The following is a 23,789-nucleotide window of genomic DNA, read 5'->3' on the forward strand; positions in this document are numbered from 1 at the left end:
CTCTAAAACAATGTAAGAGTTGGAATATAGATGGTTATTGAAATTATGGATTTTTTAAAAATTTTTAAGGTTTATATACTGAGTTTTAAAGCTGTTGTAGGCAGAATTTTAAACAACAGGATCTAGTGGAGTGACCGATGATGCTGGGACCTGATAGATGCAGGGGTTACACCCAGCTGAGCCGACAACTGTCCACCTACCCTCTGTGACCACAGCTTTCACAGTGGGTGTCTCAGCTTTTTACTCTAAAATAAGGGCAAGGGCTTTTCAAAGTTTGCCTAGCTATAAAACTCTAAAAGACTTACACCAACTTTTTGTTGATCGTTTCTTAAACGTTAGTGTTAGAAGCATACTTTACAAACCAGGAGGAATGAGCTTGTTTACTGGGTCAAGGTGCTAGGAGTGGGGCCCCTGGCAGGCCACAGCCAAACCCCTTCTAGAGTCTTTCTCCCCTGGGACGAGCTCTCCATAGGAGCATTCTTCTCTCACGGGCTGGTGGTAAAACAGGCCTGGGGGTGCCTCTAAGCTTGGGAGGAGCCTGACCCTGGACAGTGTGTGGGATGACACGTAGTCTGTTTCTCTGTTAGATGTCCAGCAGCAAAGCCATTCCTTTCCTTTCCTTGGATCTGCCTTTCCTCGCCATTGGGGTGGTAAGATCTCAAAGGCTGAGTTCAGGTTGTAAGCGCAGGCGAGAGGGGACTAAAGGACGACTGAGTCTTTTCTAAATGTTATAATGGGCCAGAGCTTCTCAAATCTCCTTGCACAGAGCAAAGAGCAGTGCTCAGGCTCCACCCAGAATAATTAAACCAGACTCTGCAGGCAGGGCCCAGGCATCTGTATTTTTTTTAAAGTTCTACTGGTGATTCTAACATGCAACCAATACAGAAAAGCCTGACTTTTAAGTTATACATCTCACCTGTAGCATGGGTAGAGGGACGATTTCAAAATTAACACTACAGAATTCTTCAAATAATTCTGCTGTGAATGGTGGAACATGTTAGATTATTTATAAAAATATAAAAGACAAGAAATGAAAATACATTATTGCTAATGTTTTGATTGTATTCAAAGTTTTATTTTTTGAACAAAAAACTTAAGACAATGATTTTAAATAATAAACATGGTATATTCTAGACACTTGGTGTTTTTTTTAAGACAGTTTATTAAATTTGGACTCCTACAGTTCTGCTGTGATGCTTTCTTCATCATTATAATAACATTTATATTATTTCTTGCCATTTTATCATTGCTCTAAACTTGCTAAACAAAGAGTCACTCTGGTTAAGTGAAGCTTCACTGGAAGGAAATACTCCACTACCACATTAAAAACACACATATACAGAACAGTCATTTTTTATATTCACAAACACAAGAAGTCTGTCCAGCCATTTGGGTTTTGTTGTTACACTGCCCATACCGAGATCAGCAAAAAGCTAAGGAATAAGCAAGATTTCACTTCAGCAGTGCAAAGGATGGCATCAACCAAACTTCGTTAAACAAACCAACAAATTACAAACACTGTCAGCAAAATTCAGCTTGCATGATACTGACTTAAAAAAATAAACAGAGTGGGTCACAACTAGACTGGTTTTCGCTATGCAACTTTCCTCAGGGAACAATACTACCCCCGTTTCACGTAGAAAGGAGTATGCATCAAAGCCTTTGTTCATGAAGAAAATGCCCTTCAAACAAATTCATCATAAGGCAAAAAAAAAAAAAAAAACAAAACGGAAAAACTGAATGAAACAGTTTGGCCCAGAGAAAGCTTGTATATACTGTGTACACTCAGTATACACACATTTACAGATATACTGCAATTTAAACCATGTATATACTCATTAGACAATTAAATGAAATTGGCTCAGTGAAAAAGTGTCCATTTTTAATAAATATGTAGTTATTGCTAATATGTGACACATTATGCTTTGACATGGAAATTGCAGTAACTTAAGAGTTTGAAGCTGCCATATTGCCAGTGTCAGCCCTGCAGCAGGCATTCATATGGACAACATGCCATCCAATCCTGAAGAAAGAGCAAAACGTCCACTACAAAAAAAAAAAAAAAAAGAAAAATGAAAGGCTTATGCACTGTCCCTTACATTTCTGCCTATTCCTTTTTTTTCTTTTAAACAAAAACAAGTCCAGCTCACCACAAGTTAAGCACAACCTGACAAGCGAGTTCAGCGGCATCATGGGGAGAGAAGAGTGAAATACAGCATGCATTTACAACCAGAACTGCTCTAGTCTATTTTGTCATACAAACTGGAATACAAAAATCCAATTTAAATAAGACTAGACTAACAGTAATAGTAAATTAAAAAACAAAACAAAACAAAACACACACACACACACACACACACAGACCTAGTTGGATACTGATTAATTTTAAGAGTAAAACTCATCCTGTCCCCTCTTAATACTCTACTGCAATTTATTTATTGATGGCTAGAATATTTATTTACTTAAAAAAGATATTAAATACCTGTATCATGAAATTACATTCTTTTTTAACAATAAGACAGACCGTGTAAGAAAATAGCTCATGTGTGAAATGTGTCTGAAATGCATTTTTCCTCACAACTATCAAAACATCCATTCACACTAAAACAAACCCCCCACCCCACCCCCTGCAAAAAGTTAAGGAAAGATGGGATGGGTCAGGTGAGGAGCAGGGAAGGAAAGACTTACCAGCACAGTGATTAACAATGGTTCAAGACAGAACCAACAAGAGTTGGTCAAAAAGATGCCTTCAAGACATGGCTACAATTAAAAACCAAACTCAACCACTTTTGGTTCGTTGCGGTGAGACCGAAAAAATATTTCTCACAGATTCATATAAATACTAGACTCCAGCTCTTTTGTTATTATTATTTTTAAAGTTTTTCCATTTGTTTTTGCAAGGCCTAGCTACCATATTACAGTTTATATTTCCTCTGCAACGACTACAAGAGGTAGGCATAAAGCATGAAAAAGTTTCTCAGTTAGTACCTCACTGCAGGCAGTTCACTGCATTAAACCTTTCACTTTAGACATGAAAAGGGACTGCACCTTCTGGTCTTTTCGAGCCCCCCAAACAAAGCTGTTGCCATCCCATACATATTCTAAATGAGTGTACTCACCAATAAGAAACTTTCTCTACTGAAGGATACTGTCATAGTGTTTGTTGCAGAACATTCATATATATATAGATAGATTTATTTATTTATGTATTTTTAAAAAGTAAACAAACAACCAACAACAAAAACCGAACCCAGGTTCCTAGAACCAATTCTCTTGATTCTCTACTTCCACAAAATAAAGTATAACCATTTGGCCAAGACTACAGATGTCTTTTTTTTTCTTTTCTTTCCTTTTCACAGATACAAGTGCCATGCAAAATAAATTAGAGAACAGATACCAAAACATACATGTGATAAAACTACTGAAGGTAGATTTTTTAAAAGCATTTATATAAACATAATTTATAATCCTCTTTTTTTCCTTATGTACAGTCACAAAGCTGTAGTTAGACATCTAGGATTTCCTCGGCTGTGCCTCCACAGCGCAGTCTGTAGCGACCAGTTCTCCAGCTTATCGTTGGGTCCCATAATGCCGACAAAAAAATGTATATTGTCATGGATTCACGGATGAACCAAGCTACAGCATAATCAAGTTTTGAAAAACACAGTGTGCCACCCTAGGAATTAAAAAAATAAATTATGGACTGTCAGACTGAAGACACAGTTTAAGAAATGAAATTCTTCAATTTCACTCTTTTAAATACACTATATAAAGTCAAGTCTGCTTCTTAAGATAATTCAACTGTCATGCTATATTGGTTAAGGAAATGTTAATTAGGAAGAAAAGCAGCATTAAAATAACTGCTATCCTAACATATTCTTAGTTTGAAGACTTGTTGATTTGCTTAACATCATTCTTTTTTTTTGAGCCTTAATAAAAGTGATTGTATAATCAGTTGAAAGTTGAAAATCAAGTTCCATTTTGTGACCACGTTCCACTAAGGAAAGTAATGCTTAAACCTGATTTTAACCTTCACTGGGAGGCTGAAGAATGGCTCAGATAGATTTTCTTCAACTTCTTCTAAATCAAAAGTGTTTTAGTTCCACCAAATGACTGCCAACTTTCCCAAGCCTATCCACATACCTGGACACCCCTGAGTTGAATGTAGTCAAATATAAACCATGCCAGGCAATGACACATGAAAAATACCATAATATCCCATCTGAATACATGGTGGGCTGCCCATCCAATAATTAAACTGGCAACAAAGCATTCTGAAATTGGCTCACAAATTATTGTTGCAGGAAGCATGTTAATTCGCAATTTGGTCCACCTTAAACAAACAAACAAAAAGGGATTTTCTTTAAACAACAGCCTGGTTACAAGACTAATCAATTTTTCTCAAAATGATCAGCATTTTATCCTGTTATATAAAAGCCTTTTATATAAACTTTAAAGAGTATTTAATGAATCTCTTTTCTATTTTTATTTAGTATCTCAAAGAAAAAAGTCTATCAATTCATTTGTATGGCCTATACTCTGATGAGTAAAGATCATAAAATTCAAAGGGTAGAAAGTTAGAAAATAGAGATTGGCATAAAAAATTCAAAGTCTCAACACCTCTTTTTTGAAAGCTTTCAGTGTTACAAAGGAAAGAAAATATACTTAGACGTTAAATTTATTTTAATAAGGAAGTTAACCTCTCTTTTCTGGAAATAAAAATCTGACTTTTAGTTTTTTTGTTAAAACCAAGTTAAAACCATGTAAAAATTACTCTCCCTTCCCCTTTTCTTTTAATAAAGTATAAAAAGAAGAAATCCAGCTGATTTACCTGATCATTCTGGATTGAAACTGAGAAATTGAATATGAGCCAGAGTTTTGCATTGCAACTTGAGTGGACATGGCAAACCTCCAACCTCTGAAAATTAAGACAATTATAAAATGAGCTATGATGATGAACACATGCAAGCATGACTGATTATGCATTTATTCATCCCTATAAAGAGTAAGAAGCGTTATTTCAGTAGCCAAGATATGGAAGTACACACACACACACACACACACACACACACACACACACTAGAATATTACTCAGTCATAAAAAAAGAATGAAATCCTGTTATTTGCAACAATGTGCATGGACCTAGAGGGTATTATGCTTAGTGAAATAAGTGAGACAGAGAAAGACAAACAGTCTGTTATCACTTATATGTGGAATCTAAAAACTAAAACAAATGAATGACTAAACAAAAAAGAAAAGACTCACAGACTTAGAGAACTAGTGGTTACCAGTGGGGAGATGGAAGGAGCAAGGGGTAAGATAGGGGAAGAGGATCAAGAGATATAAACTACCTTGTATAAAATAGGCAACAAGGATATATTGCACAGCACAGGGAAATACAGTCATTATTTTGCTATAACTTTAAATGGAGTATAATTTATAAAAATACTGAATCACTATGTTGTATACCTAAAACTATATAATACTGTAAATCAACTATATTTTAATTAAAAAAAAAAGTGAGCAACTGTCAGTGTTCAGGGTGAGCCTCGTCCCAGGATAGCACCCTACGTAGGGTATATCATACTTGTACACATTTTAGTCATTACAGAGGCCCATGATAGTACCACCTAAGAAATGGAAGGAACAACCCCTCAGTTCACAGTTTAATAAACTTAAAATACAGACATTCTGAAAGTACTAAATAGAGTGGGTCCTGTATTTAATAGTTTAGTCTCTGAACACTATTAACCAAAAAAAAAGGGCAGGGTGTGAAACCAAAAGTGGTATTCTGTATCTCATGAGAAACGCTATGAAACCATGGACCACATTAACACCATCAGGAGAGAAGTTTAAAAACATACTTCACATCTTTAGTAAATTATCAGACAAGGAAATGACCCCCTTTAAAAAAGCAAATGAGTGTCACTGTGTGATAGAGAAATGTTATTAAGCCAATCATGTGAATCATTAGGTGGCTTCTTAGCAAGGTATGAAATAATCTACTGAGAAATTTCAAAATCTGAAATCATATTCTTTAAATTTTCACCTACTGGCTTATGACTGCACTGACATTTTTAATTCTTCTAAAACATAAAAATTTACATCCATAAAAATGAAAATTTATAATCACAGAGAAGCTTCAATTTAATAACTTCAAACCATGCAGTTTTTTTTTTTTAGGGTTTAAATGTATTTATTTTATTTTTAAATTGAAGTATAGTATAACATTAATTTACTATGTTGTGTTACTTTCAAGTGTACAGCAAAGTGATTCAGGGTGTATGTATCTGTATGCTATACAGTAGGTCCTTGTTGTTTACCTGTTTTATATAGTGAATATATGTTAACCCCAAACTCCTGAGTTATCTCCCCCACCCCTCCTATCCTCATTGGTAAACATAAGTTTGGTTTCTATGTCTGTGAATTTATTTCTGTTTTGTAAATAAGTTCATTTGTATTGTTGTTTTTTTAGATTCCATCTATAAGTGATATTATATGATATTTGTCTTTCTCTGTCTGACTTCACTTAATATAATCTCTAGGTCCATCCATGTTGCTGCAAATGACATATTTCATTGTTTTTTATGACTGAGTAATATTCCATTGTATATTCAGACCACATCTTCTTTATCTATTCATCTGTTGATGTGCATTTATGTTGCTTCCATGTCTTGGCTATTGCAAATAGTGCTGCTATGAACATTGGGGTGCATGTATCTTCAAATTAGTGTTTTCTCCAGATATATACCCAAGAGTGGGATTACAGGATCATATGGTAACTCTATTTTTAGTTTTTTAAAGGAAACTCCATACTGCTCTAGAAACCACATTAATTTGAAGAATGTAGAGAAATTAGAACATTTATTTGCTTCATTAGTACATAACTGAATAATTAATAGGAATTACATTCTAAAAGTATTAAACTATTCTGTACTCACTAGCAAAAAATAAAATAAAATAGCTCTTAATCCATGGGTTTAACAAACAGAGTAAACCAACAGAAGTTAGGAACCAAAAATGTAACAGCCTAATTTAATTTAGTTTTCTTACCGGTCAGCTATTGCTTTGGCCATAAAGTAATCTTCAGCAATGTACTGAGCAAAAGCTATAAGCCCTCCTGCTTGATCTAACACATCCTTTCTCATTAAACAAGACATTCCCGTCACACATTTGAAACCAGTGACATTGGCAGAGATATAGGACCTTGGATGAGAGGTTCCAAAATACACCTGCCAAAACAAAGCCAAAAACGTATGTATACAATTAGAATTTTATGTTAAAAGTATGATGTTTATAAATTCTTTTTCCTAATGAATTTCAGTATGATTGGGTGAATATTCTATTATTCTTACATAAATTACCTGAATAAAAAGTGGTACAAAGTAATATTTACATATAGCAAGCAGTCAATAATTTCTTATTTGATTGACTACACTTGTTATTATCACCATTACAAAGAAGTATTTACTTCTAGGAGGGAAAAGTATATCTTATTCTCAAATAAATACTGTCTTCTCTAAAACTCTAAGATTTAAAGATTTACTGAAGTAAAACTTAATTTGGATTTGAATCAGACAGGTAAAAAATATCACTCACTTCATATAAAATATTAATATTTAATGTGTTGTTTTCAGAATGTTCATGTAGATATACACACATCTACATATATAGGTATATGTACGTACATGTATATGTGTATATGTATGCATGTGGCTACACACATGCGCACATTCATACATACAATATTTATAGGTACATCAACCAATAGAACAATCCTATTTCTTAATTCCTTTTCTTGTGTCCTTTTATATAGCTAGCTATTTCCTGCCGGTGTCACTGAGCTTCCCAACTTCCCCATTTTTCAATGTATTTTTCATAAATAGGGTGGATACTAATATTCTGTCTTCCATTTTACTGCCCTTTTCCTAGATGTGCTTTGAAGTAATGAGAAATGCAAACTACTAAATTAACGGTAGAATTAAATGGTCATCACCCAACTTATCAGATATAAAACCTATTTATTATTTACATCTTAGATATGCTGCCTTTTGTAATTAGTCATCTCTCTGTATCCTAGGGGAATTGGTTCCAGGAGCCCTGTATCAAAATCCACCGATGCTATGTGCGTATTATCTACACCTGTCAGATTACTTATAATTCCTAATACAATGTAAATGCTATGTAAAGAGTTGTAAATACAATGTAAATGCAAAGTAAAGAGTTGTAAATACAATGTAAATGCAAAGTAAAGAGATGTAAATACTATGTAAAGAGTTGTAAATACAATGTAAATGCTATGTAAACAGTTGCTGGTGCAAGGCAAATTTACACTTTGCTTTTTGTAACTTTCTGGAATTTTTTTTTCCGAATATTTTCGACCTATGGTTGGTTGAAGCCAAAAATGTAGAACCCATAGACTTAATACAGTTAACTTCAGGTAGTTCATCCCAACTCTCAGCATAGTCTCAAGCTTCTGGGAGATTAGGGATCTGATAACAAGAATATTATTTAATACATTTTTATGCAGGCCTCTCACTGCTGTGGCATCTCCCACCGCGGAGCACAGGCCCAATGGCCCACAGGCCAAGCCACTCCGCAGCATGTGGGATCCTCCCGGACTGGGGCACGAACCCGTGTCCCCTGCCTTGGCAGGCGGACTCCCAACCACTGCGCCACCAGGGAAGCCCAAGAATATTATTTATAACCATTGCACTTACCTGTTCTAGTGTGGCGGCAAAGCCCTGTCTGTCTGCTACATAGGGCAGCCCGTGAACCAGGCCTACTTTCTCTGTCATTTGGTTAACCATGTCCGTGAGTGTGTCTGGAATCACTAGGATGCAAAAGAAAAAAAGGTGCAGAGGGAGAGAGGAAAAAATTTCCTTTTAGTAAAATGCCCACTAATGTAAAATATAATTTATGAGTTATTAAATTCTTAAATGTTTTTCTTTGTATGTGGGTCTAATAAAATGAATCTCAATCACTTTTCTGAGTAGAATACAAAATTTCAAAGAGGTTAACTTATGGTAGTGAATTTATTCTGGACACTTGCAGGTTGGTACATACCTAATATGTAGCAGGGGCAGGATGTACCTTGAAAACTTTAACAGTCCGTTTCTGAACCTCCCAACTGGAATAATGGACAATATGTCCTAGTACAAAAGGTACAGGAGCAGAGGTCAAAGGGGCTAAGTGTTCACTATGACTCCTCCATTCCAACCATAGGGAATGAGCCTCCTCTTTCTGGGGGTATGACATATTCTCTCTCAAAACTGCTAATTGGAACTGAATGAGAATATACTTGACAGAGATTGATACACTGAAAACATAGCAACTATATGATAGTAAATAATTTAAGATAGCAAATGTGAAAAATGAATGTAATCTCTGACCATGAATTGATAGATCTGTAATCTAATTAAGTAGGAGTGCCACACTATTAATTTTCAAATTTGCACATTTCAAGCTGATAAAATTTAAATCATTTCCCCATTTTTAAATAGCAAAAATATCATATCATTTTATACAACTTCATTTTTATTTCCTTCAAGTATTTAAGAACTAAATCTACTGTATAAAAGTGTATTTGGACCTTAAATACAGGTAGTCTGGGTAGTGGTTCTCAACTGCTGCTCTGTAGGGGACATTTGGCAATGTCCATAGACAGTTCTGGCTGTCACAACCAACAGCGGCTACTACTGCATCTAGTGGGTAGGGGCCAGGGATGCTGCTAACCACCCTGCAGGACAGCCCTGACAACAAAGAATTACCCAGCCCAAAAGCGTTGAGGTTGAAAAACTTGAGGTAATTAGAATATAATAGAATATTATAGAATACCAAAATTATTATAAGTATAAATGTTTAAAAATGCAAAAATACAAATTATAACGTCAATATATTGATATTGACGTTATAATTTCAATATAATTGAAAACATGATTATTGAAATAATTCCTGATAAAATCAGCTAGGTAGAAAGCCATGAATGTATTCTAATAAATGTATGTAATTCTAGTAAAATATGCACCTATTAATTTCTGTCCCTTTGCATGAGACAGTACATTGCACATGCCACAAACAGATTAAAGTAAAAGACGTCACATGAATAAGGGAAAACTTACACCTAGAAAAAGCTCATAGACTATATAACGGACCACGACTATTTTTTTTTTTTTTGGCTGCATTGGGTCTTTGTTGCGGCACGCGGGCTTTTCTCTAGTTGCAGCAAGCGGGGGCTACTCCTTGTTGAGGTGTGCAGGCCTCTTACTGTGGTGGCTTCTCCTGTTGCAGAGCACGGGCTCTAGGCACGCGGGCTTCAGTAGTTGTGGCGCACGGGCTTCGTTGCTCCGCGGCATGTGGGATCTTCCCGGACCAGGGCTTGAACCCGTGTCCCCTGCATTGGCAGGCGGATTCTTAACCACTGTGCCATCAGGGAAGTCCCGACTATTTTTTTTTTTTAATAGTTGGAATTTTCTCTTCAAAATGAAAACATTTTCATACACGTAACATTCTAGGTTAGTATAAAAAACATCAAAATCTTAGTAAGTATAACTTGACATATTACCACGAAATAATGATAAAATGAATTACTTTATTAGGCAAACAAATAGGATTGATAAATGTATTCTCAGACTGCTCTTGGCATTTTATCATTGAATGAATAGTTCTGCAAAATAAATAAGAAAAACCTCACCTCTTATTCCACTATCACAAATCCATATAAGATCATACTTTGCAACTTCATATCCTGGCATTAAATTGTTAATTTTAGGATTAATGCCAACCTTTTTGCCACCTAAAAATTTTAAAGTACAGCAGTGAACAATTCATGCAATATTGGAAATATTTTCTATTATACATATACATAGTAGAGTAGTAAAAAGTACTTGCAGATTTAATAATTTAAACAAACATACTTTAACATTATGTTTCTCTTGAGACACAGATGTAGAGAACAAACGCATGGACACCAAGGGGGAAAGTGGCATGGGGTGGTGGTGGACACTGGTGGTGGGATGAATTGGGAGACTGGGATTGACATGTATACACTAATATGGATAACTAATTAAAAACATGCTGTATAAAAAAATAAATAAAATAAAATTCAAAAAACAAAGAAAATAGTAGGTGAAACCATCATACTTAAAAAAAAGCCAAAAAACCCATTATGTTTCTTATTATTCATAATAATATATTTAGAAAAAAATTGTTCATTCTCAAAAAGAAAAGTACATCATTAATCTTTGAAAATTCATTAGTTTCAGTTTTCTAATTCTTAAGTGCTTGCATTAATAGTAAACATTAATCAATATTTAATAGCAAATATACCTCTAATTAGTCTTTAGAATAAGCCTGTAGGCTTTTGGAAAAATATTCTTTTTGCAATATTACAAAAATGAATTCTATCCCTCATTCCCAATTATAATCAATGAGATACAGAATAGGCCATAGATTGAAAATATTAAAGAAACAAAAATAACAGGCTCATGTCTGACTGACGAGTAAAACATAATTTGGGGTAATTCTGTTAATCCCAGATATGAAAAAAAAAAACTTTGTCTTTATAACTTAAGTCTTCTCAAAAGGACAGAAACACCTTTCACTGTATCTAACAAACATGCATAAAGCAAACATGCTAATAACTTAATGGGTGTCTAGCACTCTAATCTATAGTTTAATGCAAAGAAGATTACTGATATTTAATATATTAAAGCAAAAAGGTTATTGTAGAATTTGTTACTTACCTATAAACAATCTAGCATCAACATTTGGATATTTTCCAAGAAGCTTCTTACACACATCAATGGCTGGATCATCATGATCTTGGACACAGAGGAGTACTTCATACTAGTCAAAGAACACATTTTATGTAAATTAACCTCTTTTCCAAAGATAATCACTTATTATTAGTATTTACTGATGGATCAAAAAGCATTAAGAAAAACAAGCAATTGTACCCGCAAAGTTTAAAAGTTAAGAGAGTATTCATAATGGATGCAGACACTTAAAGGATTATCAAGTGTTGCTTTAACCGAGAGCAGCTTCTCCAGAAGGGGCTGTTTGCAAGCCAAAGAGAGAATGAAGAGATTGGCAGGGCCCACAGCTGAAGTCCTGCCACTGCCAGATAGGCATGGCCTAATAATTCAACTGGATTCCAAGCTTCTCCATGGGCTTCATCACTGAAGATTTATTAGATGCTCACAGGGTGCCTAGCAGTGTGAAAACAACACAGAAAGCAACCAAAATGAACACACCCTTCGTTCTCTAGAAGCTTTGTCTCTGAACTTAATATCATTTCATCAGGGTGCTAAAAATTACATACTGAATACCACTACGATAAATTTAAAGGTTTCCCAAACTCTTCACAAGGACAAAGTGAGATTAGATTTTTTGTTGTATAATAATTTTCTGAAGTAGAATAGAATCTGATTTGATTAAAAATGTATCCTGAAAAGCACACTTAGCCTTTTAACTATGAAAACATCCAGGATTTTATTTTGCCCAGACCCATGTTTACTCTTTTTTTTTTTTTTGGCTGCATTGGGTCTTCGTTGCTGTGTGCGGGCTTTCTCCAGTTGCGGCAGGCTGGGACTACTCTTTGTTGCGGTGCACGGGCTTCTCATTGGGGTGGCTTCTCTTGTTGTGGAGCACAGGCTCTAGGCCTGCGGGCTTCAGTAATTGTGGCGCTCGGGCTTAGTTGCTCTGCGGCATGTGGGATCTTCCCGGACCAGGGCTCGAACCTGATTCTCCTGCATTGTCAGGCGGATTCTTAACCACTGCGCCACTGGGGAAGCCCTATGTTTACTCTCTGATAGTACACTAAGGAAGACATTTCTTAGCACTTGGCTGGCTGTGTCAAAATTACCCTCGGACAGTTTTTTTTAAAAAGAGGATACTGGGTCCCACTCTTAAACTTCTGAATCAGAGCATCCGAGGGGATTCTGACATGTAACCAAGTTTATAAAATCTTGAGCTCTAAGATACCATTTAGTAAACTACTAAATTTTTTAAAAGTGTTTGCTTACACACATAAAGATGCTACTCTATTATTCTGTGGGCTATGTATTCTAAGCAGTAATTTTTTTCAATAGTGGTGATAAATTCATGCTGACTCAATAGCAGATTTCCTACCAAACCTTCTTTCTAAGACAGATTGAACATTTTTAAGCAAAGGAGGAAGGTTAATCATGTCCATGAGAAAACAACAAAGCTATGTGTTCTAAAAAATACAAAAAGTTGAGGACACAATTTTTTAGGTGTCTAACATACAAGGACTAAAGCTAAGGTAATGGGAAGGCCTGTTTGATTTACTTCCATTGATAAGCATACACAAGTAAAAAGTGGAAATAAAATGTGTACAGTGCCTTGAGCACAATAATTACTGTTCACCTAATATATTGATATATTATGTCAGCAAAAAGTGGCAGCATACAATTTAGTGGTCAAGCACATAAGGACCAGGACTAAGGTAGATAAAGAAAGTTTAGCTAACAAGGTAAGATTTTTTTTTTCAAGTGAAAAAAAAGTTTTCTCAATAATTAAGTAAAGACCTGGATGGACCTGAGAGTCAGTCATACAGAATGAAGTAAGTCAGAAAGAGAAAAACAAATATCGTTTATTAACGCATATATGTGGACTCTGGAAAAATGGTACAGATGAATCTATTTGCAGGGCAGGAACAGAGATGCAGACGTAGAGAAGGGACGTGTGGACACAAGGTTGGGGGAGGATGAATTGGGAGATTGGGATTGATATATATACACTACCATGTGTAAAACAGATAGCTTGTGGGAAGCTGCTGTATAGCGCAGGGAGCTCAGCTTGGTGCTCTGTGAGTGGGATGGGTGGGATTGCGGCGGGTGTGGTGGTGGTGGTGGTGGTGGTAGGAGGGAGGTCCAAGAGAGAGGGGATATATGTATACATATAGCTGATTCACTTTGTTGTAAAGCAACTATACCCCAATTAAAAAAAAAAAAAGTAAAGGGGAAAAGCAATGTATACTTTCCTCATACTTTCTACCTATAGTTATTACATATTCTATCCATTATCTACCTCTCATGATGACTGACCAAAATTGCCACCTTAGAGGTACTGAAATGATTAAGCAACTTTACAGCCAGTGGTCTCCAGAGATCAGATAAAAATCTGAGAATGGGATGGGCACCATTCCTGCCACACCCTGAAACTTCTTCAAGGGTTGACTCTTAAGTCCCATAAAAAGTCAGCCATCCTCCCTACCAAAATGTTTGCTTGAGCCAACAAGAGGCAGACCTTAACCATGAAGATTAGAAAGGTTAAGTGACTTTCCAAAGGGTGTAAGTAACAATGAGCTTTCCTACTATAGTGAGTTGCTCAGTCAGGCTTGCTCTAAAGAGTTCATTGTTTTTCCAAACATAGCGTAGTTTTATGCTTTTATGATTTATACTGTTTTACAGGTATAAGTAAATATAGTGAAAGAATATGTTTATAAGTAATACAATTCCATAAAATATTATTAAAAACCTACTCTTGGCTTTTTCCTCAGCAAGAGAAAACTCTGTAATATATAGTACTAGACATCTACTCAATGGGAAGAAAAAGGCTATACTAGGTTGTAGCAAAAACTTTTTCAGAAGTATATGGTGTTAGTATAAGTAAGGGAGGCATAGTTTACCTTTACCCAAATGCAAGATTTAAAGTTTTTGTTTTTATTGATTACACCTCTTAAACTTAATTTCAAATGAAAAACAAATACCTCCTGATAAGCCAGAGTGCAGATGAAATTCAATTCACTTTATCTAAAAAATGTTCAGACTCTTATTAAAGATGTAACTTTCCCTTAGATGTGCCTGATATTAAAAATTATACCAAATTGGAGGTAGTATTCCAAGTGTTTTCTAAAGTATTAGATTTTAACCAAGAATCTTCATTTTTCAGCTAGAATCTCTATGTTTGATCAACATTTAATTTGCTAGGAATTTCTGTACTTAAATAGTTAAATCACTCCGACTACACTGCAATTGGTAAAACATAAGATATTAAGTTGATTAAAAGTTTTGGTTTTTTTTTTGCGGTACGCGGGCCTCTCACTGTTGTGGCCTCTCCCGTTGCGGAACACAGGCTCCGGACGCGCAGGCTCAGCAGCCGTGGCTCACGGGCCCGGCCGCTCCGCGGTGTGTGGGATCTTCCCGGACCGGGTCACGAACCCGCATCCCCTGCATCCGCAGGTGGACTCTCAACCACTGCGCCACCAGGGAAGCCCTAGGGTAAATTTTGAGTGAAAGATAGATGCTTCCTTTGAGTGAAAGGAAGATGTTTTGTAAGAAAACTGCTCTGAATTCAAAGTTTTGATAAGTTATATCAAAAACTTACTTTCAAGAACTAGGTAGTTTACATGATTTTTCAAATTTATTTGGTAAAACACTAATCTTTCAGACATAGTAGTTTTATTACATGTGTTGTGCCAATCTTTCAATAACTGAACCTATTTTCAATCTTTTTAAATTCTTTACTGTCATCAGTGACAATAAAGAATCCAAGTATGGCACTGGACTTCAAACATTTTAAACCCATTCTATATTTGCAAAAAAGAAAAGAAAATCACAATTACCATAACCTCACTCTGTTAATAACTCTGATCATTCATTTAAAAATTCTTCATATGGCCAGAATTTACTAAAGTAAAGCCATCAAGACACTTTAGATGCAGATTACTGAATCCTCCTACTATGGCTGAATTTCTGCCTAAATGCCTTCTCTTATGCTGATGCCAAATGAGTACTCGATTTTGTGAAAAATGAATTGTATTCATTTTTTTTATTCTTATATTTTTTCCAAGAATTTTTTTTCCCCAAGGAATAAATATCAATATAAGGTGGATTTACAAGATATTTAAAGCATAGATGTCTTTCAGGGCACTTAGTATAATAACAGTCTCACCAAAATTTAAACCTAGAAATTCAGACCAAGTGTCCGTAATTAATCTTCTTGCACATGTCTAAAATTAAATGAAATTTTAGTATTTCAGTATGTTATATACATATTTCCAAATGGCCTATAAGGTTCCAAATCAAATAACAGAGGAAGGAGTTACATCCAGAACAAAAACGTTTCCATACTTTTATAAAACAATGTTCACATTTGACAAATGGAGAATATTAAAATGTGCTGGGCCTGGCAGTTACACAAATGTTCACTTCATGACTATATGCCTCCTTGATGACACAAACAACTCGTGTTCACACTCAGATTTGTGCGATTTCAGTGGTTTAACTTCAGTCTCCTGTAGAATTGCCATTGCTTTTGGTCTTTTAAAAAGCAAATATAGTGCAGTGAGATCAACATTTCCTTTTAGATTGCAGGTACTCTGCACTTTTGCTCTGCTTTCTAAATGTTCTTTTTACACAGCTAACAATTCTTTTGTAATTAGAAAATAAAATTATGAACTAAAAAAGAATGAAAACAATCCCTTGCATATAATGTTATTCATTTTTGTAATGTGTCAAAACAGCTTCCTTCTCAACCAAATAAATGTCTTAATGACATAACTTAAGCGGAAAAAGAATTTAAGTGGAAAGAGAACTAAGTGAAAAACTAGAGCTCTGGAGATAATTCCAAACTGTATAAAAAAAAACTTCATTCAGAAGAAGAAATCAATTATTGATTCATCCCAAATGTTCATAGTTAATGGATACATATGTTCCTGGGGTTATTTTAAGAAACTCTTTAAACCCACACTAACTTCCAAAACCATTTTAAATTCCATGACTATTATCTCACAAGAGCAGCAACATAAAAATTCCATAACTAAGTTTTAAGAGTGGTTGAATAGGGAAAGGGGAAAGGGTTGGATGCTGGTTAAAAAACTGAAATTTGTGAGATTAAGTTTCACAAGGATAAAAGCATATGGTTCCACACTATGCTCTGAAATTTATTCATAATCAATGAAAATATTCTTTCATTCACAAAAATAAATTCTCCTTTACATTCACTTATATAAGGTGAGGCTTGAAAAACTTCCATTTTTCTTATTGCAAAGCTTATTTTACAATTAATTTTGTTTCTCATCCTTCCTGAATTATCAAAGGCCACTTTTTTGCATTTTTAGTTTGAAAAAAAAATCAAGTACCAATCTGCTTATTTTTTCTAATTATATATTTAATTTACTGAAGATAATGCATGCATATGATTCAGATCTCTAAAATTATTAAATATATATACACACACAAAGTAGAAGAAATACGTAATTTTCTGCTACAAATTAGCTTCAAATGCCTAGACTTCCAAAACTCCAAAAGCAATAATATAGCAACACTAAAAAATAACTGAATGATACTCATGTCTACACACTGAATAAGAGCTGAATTAAGGCTACCATGTCTGTGTCTTCTTCTTAAAAGAAATGAAATAACAGCGTGAAAACCAGTCACCATGAGAGTGTGGTGTGTAGATGTCATCTTCTTTCTCACTACTTGGGCGACATTGTTCTAAAGAAATAGGAAGGAAAGAGTCTCCGACTGGCAAAAACTATGGAAAAACCGAGGCAATGATGGTAAAAACTGAGGAAAGTGAGTAGAGACCACAGAGGGAAAATTAAACTGGACTGAAAATCAAGCAGGTAGAAATTTAGACATATTTTCACAAGTAATCTACCACCGCTAGAACATGCTTTCAAAAGCAGCGTCTCAAATAGGCAATTGAAAAAGTTGCCATAAAACTAAATACAAAAATTAAGGAATATTAAGTTTTCCTAAGAAACTAAAGGGAAGAAATAAAAAGAATACTCCCATCTCAAGAAAACTGAAGTCTCCAAGGAAGGAAGTACATTGAGTTTATAGATAAACAGATTATATAGATAAAAGATATAAGCAATACAATTAGGTATTAAACCCCAGAAAAATCAAGAAATCAAAAATTAGGTGTTTTTTTAAAACATCTTTATTGGAGTCTAATTGCTTTACAATGGTGTGTTAGTTTCTGCTGTATAACAAAGTGAATCAGTTATACATCTACATATGTCCCATATCTCTTCCCTCTTGCATCTCCCTCCCTCCCACCCTCCCTATCCCACCCCTCTAGGTGGTCACAAAGCACCAAGCTGATCTCCCTGTGAAAAATCCGGTATTAATGAAGCTCCACCTTACCACTAATTCTAACCCCAAAAGTCAGATTCTCAAGGGGATTTATCATTAGTTCTAGCTGTCCTGCATCCCATTTCTGACCACTGAATATTGCTTTCTCACTTTCACTGTGACTCTCACGGAACAAGATCTTCATACTCAAACTACCGGGCACTTAACACTGTCTGCATTCCAGGAGCTCTATTCAGGGATTTCTAATTCAGGTTGACATACAGGTAGTTAGAATTTATACAGGAATTTATACCCCTTCCTCAACCCCCCATTTCTGTCCTGTGATGACAACCACAACTACTACTACTACTACTACTACTACTACTACTACTAGAGCATAAATATGATGAAGCCAACACCATCATGCATTTTTAATACCTTCACCTGATACAGTGTCAAAATTTCTCTCTAAGTGTTTATTATAAGAAAAAATAAGTATGGTCTAGCCCATTCCTATGAGTACAACACTGTACTCACCTTGGGATAATCCAATTCAAAGAATGTTTCCAAGTTGTTGATTAGGTTAGGATCTATTCCTTTCAGTGGTTTCAGAAGAGACACCCCTGGGAGCTTGCTATATGGTTGTTTGTCTGTTGCCTTCTTGTTTAGGTGTAATCGGCTAAAAAGCAAATGATACATATATTAACGTACATTTCTGGAGACTATATTAGGGCCAAGTCTATATAAAGCATGTATCAAGCTACCAATAAATTACTGAATTTCTTTTTAATTGGCATCTTTCGAAAGGGATATCTGAAAATGAAAGAAAGTAGAACCAGGTAAGCTTCCAGTTGAGGAAAACCAGAACTAAACAGAGTGAATGAATGTTCCAGCGAAGGCTGAAGCTTAAGACTGCTGTTTACTGCTGTACTCTCAGAGCCCAGAACAGTGCTAGGCCTGGAGCAGGCATTCAATCAATACTGGCTGAAGAAACAAATGACAATGTTAGCCCACACACTAACTGCCCTTCCTCCCAAATCGTCATCAAGGTGGCCAAAGAACTATAAACATAGCAGGGAAAAAAACAACAACCCTATTTGCACCAGAAAAATATGGAAGAGGAACCAGAAAAATTTGAGAAATTTCTGTAACAAACAGTCCACACAACCACTGATTGAAAGAACTACCAAGCCAGCCTGCCTGGCAAGCAAGAAAATGGGATATCTATCAGGACTCCCAATGCTCACCATCTCTGAATGGCAGGGATGGAATAGAGGGAAATTGAAGGTAAGAAAAAAAATCTCAGTGATGACAGAAATGCCTATTACGGACACTAGAAGATATACCAGTGCCACCAAATCACAGAGAAGTTGGCCAAGGTTCTCAGCGCTGCTCCATCCCATGGGGAATGAGCTCCTAATGGGGGAAGCCATGCCAATTAGAGAAGAGAGAATGTGCCCCAGTTCATGTCAGGTTGTCACGATAACGAGAGGAGATGCCCTTCAGCAGAGTGCTGAAGTTTCTAAAGCAAGTCACCAGAGGCGTCTTCCCTCCTTCTCATTAGCAAGTCTCCAAGCACTCAACAGTAATTAGAGTCTGGGACAATCACGGGGCCAACTGCAAGATATTTTAAGACACAATTCTTCCACATTTTAACATCTCTGAGATCAATGGCATCTTATAGTTGCTGGCAGCCAGATGGCGGCCCGGACTTAATAGCATGAAAACCAACCCTTCCAGAAGATCAAGAAAACGCCAGTATCAATGCATAGTGAAATATACTATTCATCTATGAATGATTTCTGGAAGTACACCAGTACCATCATCCACAGAAGTTAGCCACAGGCTCACTCCCCTAATTAAGGCAGGGGTGTGCTGCAGCAAACATCTCATGTTTCAGATAAGGCCATAAGCAGGGGTCTCCAACCCCCCCCCACCCCCCACCACCCCGTCCGAGGCCCGTTAGGAACCAGGCCGCACAGCAGGAGGTGAGCAATGGGCAAGTAAAGCTTCGTCTGCGGCTTCCCATCGCTCGCATTACCGCCTGAACCATCCCCTCCCCCACCCACGATCCGTGGAATAATTGTCTTCCACCCGTCCCTGATGCCAAAAAGGTTGGGGACAGCTGCCAGAATGCATCTTTACGGAAAGAAAAGCAGGCTACCTACAATGGAAAAAAATTTAAACCAACCAAAAATTTAAAGAACAGTGTGGTCTCAATTTTTCATCCATAACATCAAACGCCAGAAAATAATGAGTACCATCTACAGCAGTGCTGTTCAGTGTGGCAGTGGTCCACAAGTTGCTTTTTACTGGCCAATGATGAAAGAAATGGAGAGCAAGCACTTAGAAACTTTTACAGCAGTTTGACATTGCCATGCCATCCAAGCATATGGTCAGTCATTTATTTTCACTGTAGTTTACTAAAGTATCAATCCATGACAGATTGGAAAACTTTTCAAGAACTGATCCTTTGCCACAGATAGTTTGGAAAATATTGATCTACAGAGTTCATCTAGAGGGCTGGAAAGAGGTAAAACCATGATCTAAAATTTATATAACCGCAAATATGACAGCTATTCCATTTCTAACAAAATAGTAGACTAGATGTCTGGAGAAATCCACCCAGTACAGAACATCTAGATTGCCAGAAGGAAAAGTTTATGTTATATATTTAATTGGTTGAAACAGTTATGTATCCACATGGTTCAAATCACTAAAAATATTAAGAGGTTCATATAAAAAAGTCCCCCTGTCACTCCTGTCCCACATCTGTCTTGTTGCCATCACCACCTCCCCAGCATTATTAGTTTCTTACTTATCTTTCCAGAGATTTAAAAAAATGCATATTCAAGCCAAAACATACACACACGAAATTCTTACATAATATTCATAATTTTCTCTCCTCCTTCTTAATACAAGCACACTAAAAGTATGTTTTTAAATATATGACTAAACTGTTAGAAATAAAAGGAAAGCGTCCCAAGTCAGAAATGAGGAGAAACCCCTGAGTGAGTGGTGCTGGAGACAATACTTGCACTGGGACCATCTGTTGGTCCCTAGTGACCTAGAAATGGTGACAAGCCTGAGACAGGAATGATAGTAAATCTGTCTGAAGAACCTTGAATAAATATGGAATCTCTTACAGGCAAAGTAGAAAACTTCTGGACCACAGAGGGAAGATGGGGATGCTGCCTATCGTGGATTTAGTCCGAAGCAAAATGGAACAAAAGCAAAAAGGCTCCCTGGAGAACACCTAACCACGCGGGTTTGGAACCCAGAACGCAAACTATAGGTGTTGCTTGAAAAAAACCTAAGAGATGGAACAAGAGATACCGTCATATGTGACCACGAATATATGAAAAGAACTACACAACGTCTAGAAATGAAAATGGCAATCACTGACATCAGAAACTCAATAGACAGGTCATAGTGAAGTTGCATACACACAGTTCAAAAGACAACTGGAGAACTGGAATCTAGATCTGAAGAAATTATCCAGAATGCAGCACAGAGAGAATGAGAGGCAACGACATTGAAATCATGAAAGGGTTTGAGACATGGAGGCTAGAATAAGAAGTCAAAATCACAGTAATTTTTATCTACTGGTCCCACTGTATGCTCATTAAGTGCTATTAAACTGTAACAAAACATGCATGTGAGGTGATGACCAATTATGGAAAAACCTAGCCCACTAACACACTGCATTTGGCGAGGCTTTAGATGAAAAACAATGTTAATTTAAACTGTGCTAAACAGTGTAGCGTTGATCCTGTTTTTCCCTTCTTCCCTTTGTCTTCATTAAGACATTTTACTTTAAATGCTAATATAGATATACCTCCTATCCTTTCATATCAAGAATGCAGCATTTTATCAAAGATAGGCTGACCTGCCAAACAACAATGAAGCCCTCTCCAGGTTTACAGTGAAGCGAATTGATGATAAGTACTATATCTGAAATTTCTACTCAAAATCATTATAAGCGCAACTATATCACAGGACCTTTAAAAAAATTCTCATTTGTGCCTCCTCCCAGTATCTGTCTATCTATGTATCTAGTCCTCTCCCTCCCTTCCCCCCACCACCTCTCTAACATACAAACACACACACAATTTTCCCTCCACACCCTAAGGGGTCATCTTGTAGTTTGCCCCCTAGCATCCAAGTATCCTACTTTGGAGAGTATTGTTTTGACTTATGTAATACAACGGACATAGCCCCTTGCTACAAATTACTTGAAATGCTTATCAAAAAAAAAAAGAATATCCGGGGCTTCCCTGGTGGCGCAGTGGTTGAGAGTCCATCTGCCGATGCAGCGGACGCGGGTTCGTGCCCCAGTCCGGGAAGATCCCACATGCCGCGGAGCGGCTGGGCTGGTGAGCCATGGCCGCTGAGCCTGTGCTCCGCAACGGGAGAGGCCACAGCAGTGAGAGGCCCGCGTACCGCAAAAAAAAAAAATAATAATAATAATATCCATTAAGTCAACACGCGCACGCACACACACACAATCACATAGCACTCTGCTGTGCACACAGTGGTGCTCCGTAACTACTCACCGTTCCCTTCCTGAACAAATCTATTCTGAGCCCAAATGTACACTAGGCATCATCCTATGCACTGGTGATACCATGATAAACAGACGGACTCCATACCGTCAAGGAGCCGTGGTTTAACGGGGGAGGCGCCCACATACAGAAGCTCTTCTCCTTTTAAAACTCCTAGAGAGGCCAACAGAGCCATGCTCTAGAGCAAGAATACCTACCTGAACTCTGCCTGCCACACAGACATGATGCCGATGGGTACCTTGGCCATGGCCAGTGTGTTGTAAACTAATTTGTAGTTTCCAAATTATGAACAACAGCCCATGTGCCTGGAGTCTCAAAAGTGGCTTGAATGGTGAAGTCCCCCAGTGGGCCTGTTTCATGAGTGTCTCTGACAGGGTCTTGCAAGGTTTCCTGGTTTCAAAGCAGCTTTTATTTAAGTATCTCAGGTCAGGGTTTCTGCATTACCTAGGTGGCATGAGCATGAGCTTACTGCCCTGACACCTTGCACAGGATTTCCCGTGGGTGCCCGTTTCCAACCCTACCTTGATCAGGTAACTTGCTTTCTTGCAGGATCCTGGGTACAGCACTTTCTCCGTTTCAGCTGCTACACTGGGAATCCACTTCTACTTTCCCATCGTGCATTTGGCTTGAAGCCTTGACCTTTTTGTAGGGGAGCCAGGGAGTACTTTTTCTTGATACGTAACCCATATAGTAAAGTCACGTGTAAGTACACAGCTCAGTGAATTTTCTCAAAGTGAAATACTCATGGAACCAGTACCCAGCTCAAGAAACAGAGTCTTACCAGAACCCCAGAAGCTCATGAATGTGCCTTTCTACTAACTACCCTCTCCTCAAGGTAACCACATCCTGACTTCAAACACCACAGACTAATTCTGCTGGCTTTAAAATGTATCTAAATGGGACCCCATAGGACATACTCTTTTGTGTCTGGCTTCTTTTACTTTACACCATGTTTGTGACCGTCATCCTTGTTGGTACCGTTAGTTATAGTTCATTCAGTCTCACAACTGCATAGTATTCCTTGTATTAATATACCACACTTTATCTACTTCCTGTTGATGGACTTCTGGGTTGTTTCCAGCTTCGGGTTATCACAAATGGTCTGCGACTTTGTCTCTGACTTTACAGAAGTATAAAAACCCCTGACTTCCCCTCTCTCACACCTCAGGACTT

The 23,789-nt window shown here is 36.9% G+C and overlaps 1 protein-coding gene across 1 annotated transcript in view; it reads right to left on the reverse strand.

Moving 5' to 3' along the window:
* Window positions 1-1,053: 1,053 nt before the first annotated feature.
* The window catches only part of UGCG (UDP-glucose ceramide glucosyltransferase), a 36,373-nt gene continuing 13,637 nt past the window's right edge, over window positions 1,054-23,789 (reverse strand). The window contains exons 2-9 of the mRNA XM_067743660.1: window positions 18,589-18,730; window positions 11,746-11,848; window positions 10,695-10,796; window positions 8,722-8,834; window positions 7,055-7,233; window positions 4,832-4,918; window positions 4,144-4,333; window positions 1,054-3,676 (exon numbers count right to left, since the gene is read on the reverse strand). Coding sequence (XP_067599761.1) covers window positions 3,506-3,676; window positions 4,144-4,333; window positions 4,832-4,918; window positions 7,055-7,233; window positions 8,722-8,834; window positions 10,695-10,796; window positions 11,746-11,848; window positions 18,589-18,730 — 1,087 coding nt within the window. The 3' untranslated portion in view covers window positions 1,054-3,505. The remainder of the gene's footprint in view (window positions 3,677-4,143; window positions 4,334-4,831; window positions 4,919-7,054; window positions 7,234-8,721; window positions 8,835-10,694; window positions 10,797-11,745; window positions 11,849-18,588; window positions 18,731-23,789) is intronic.

This window comes from Pseudorca crassidens, chromosome 7 (genome assembly GCF_039906515.1).
Source record: "Pseudorca crassidens isolate mPseCra1 chromosome 7, mPseCra1.hap1, whole genome shotgun sequence".
Lineage (NCBI taxonomy): Eukaryota > Metazoa > Chordata > Mammalia > Artiodactyla > Delphinidae > Pseudorca > Pseudorca crassidens.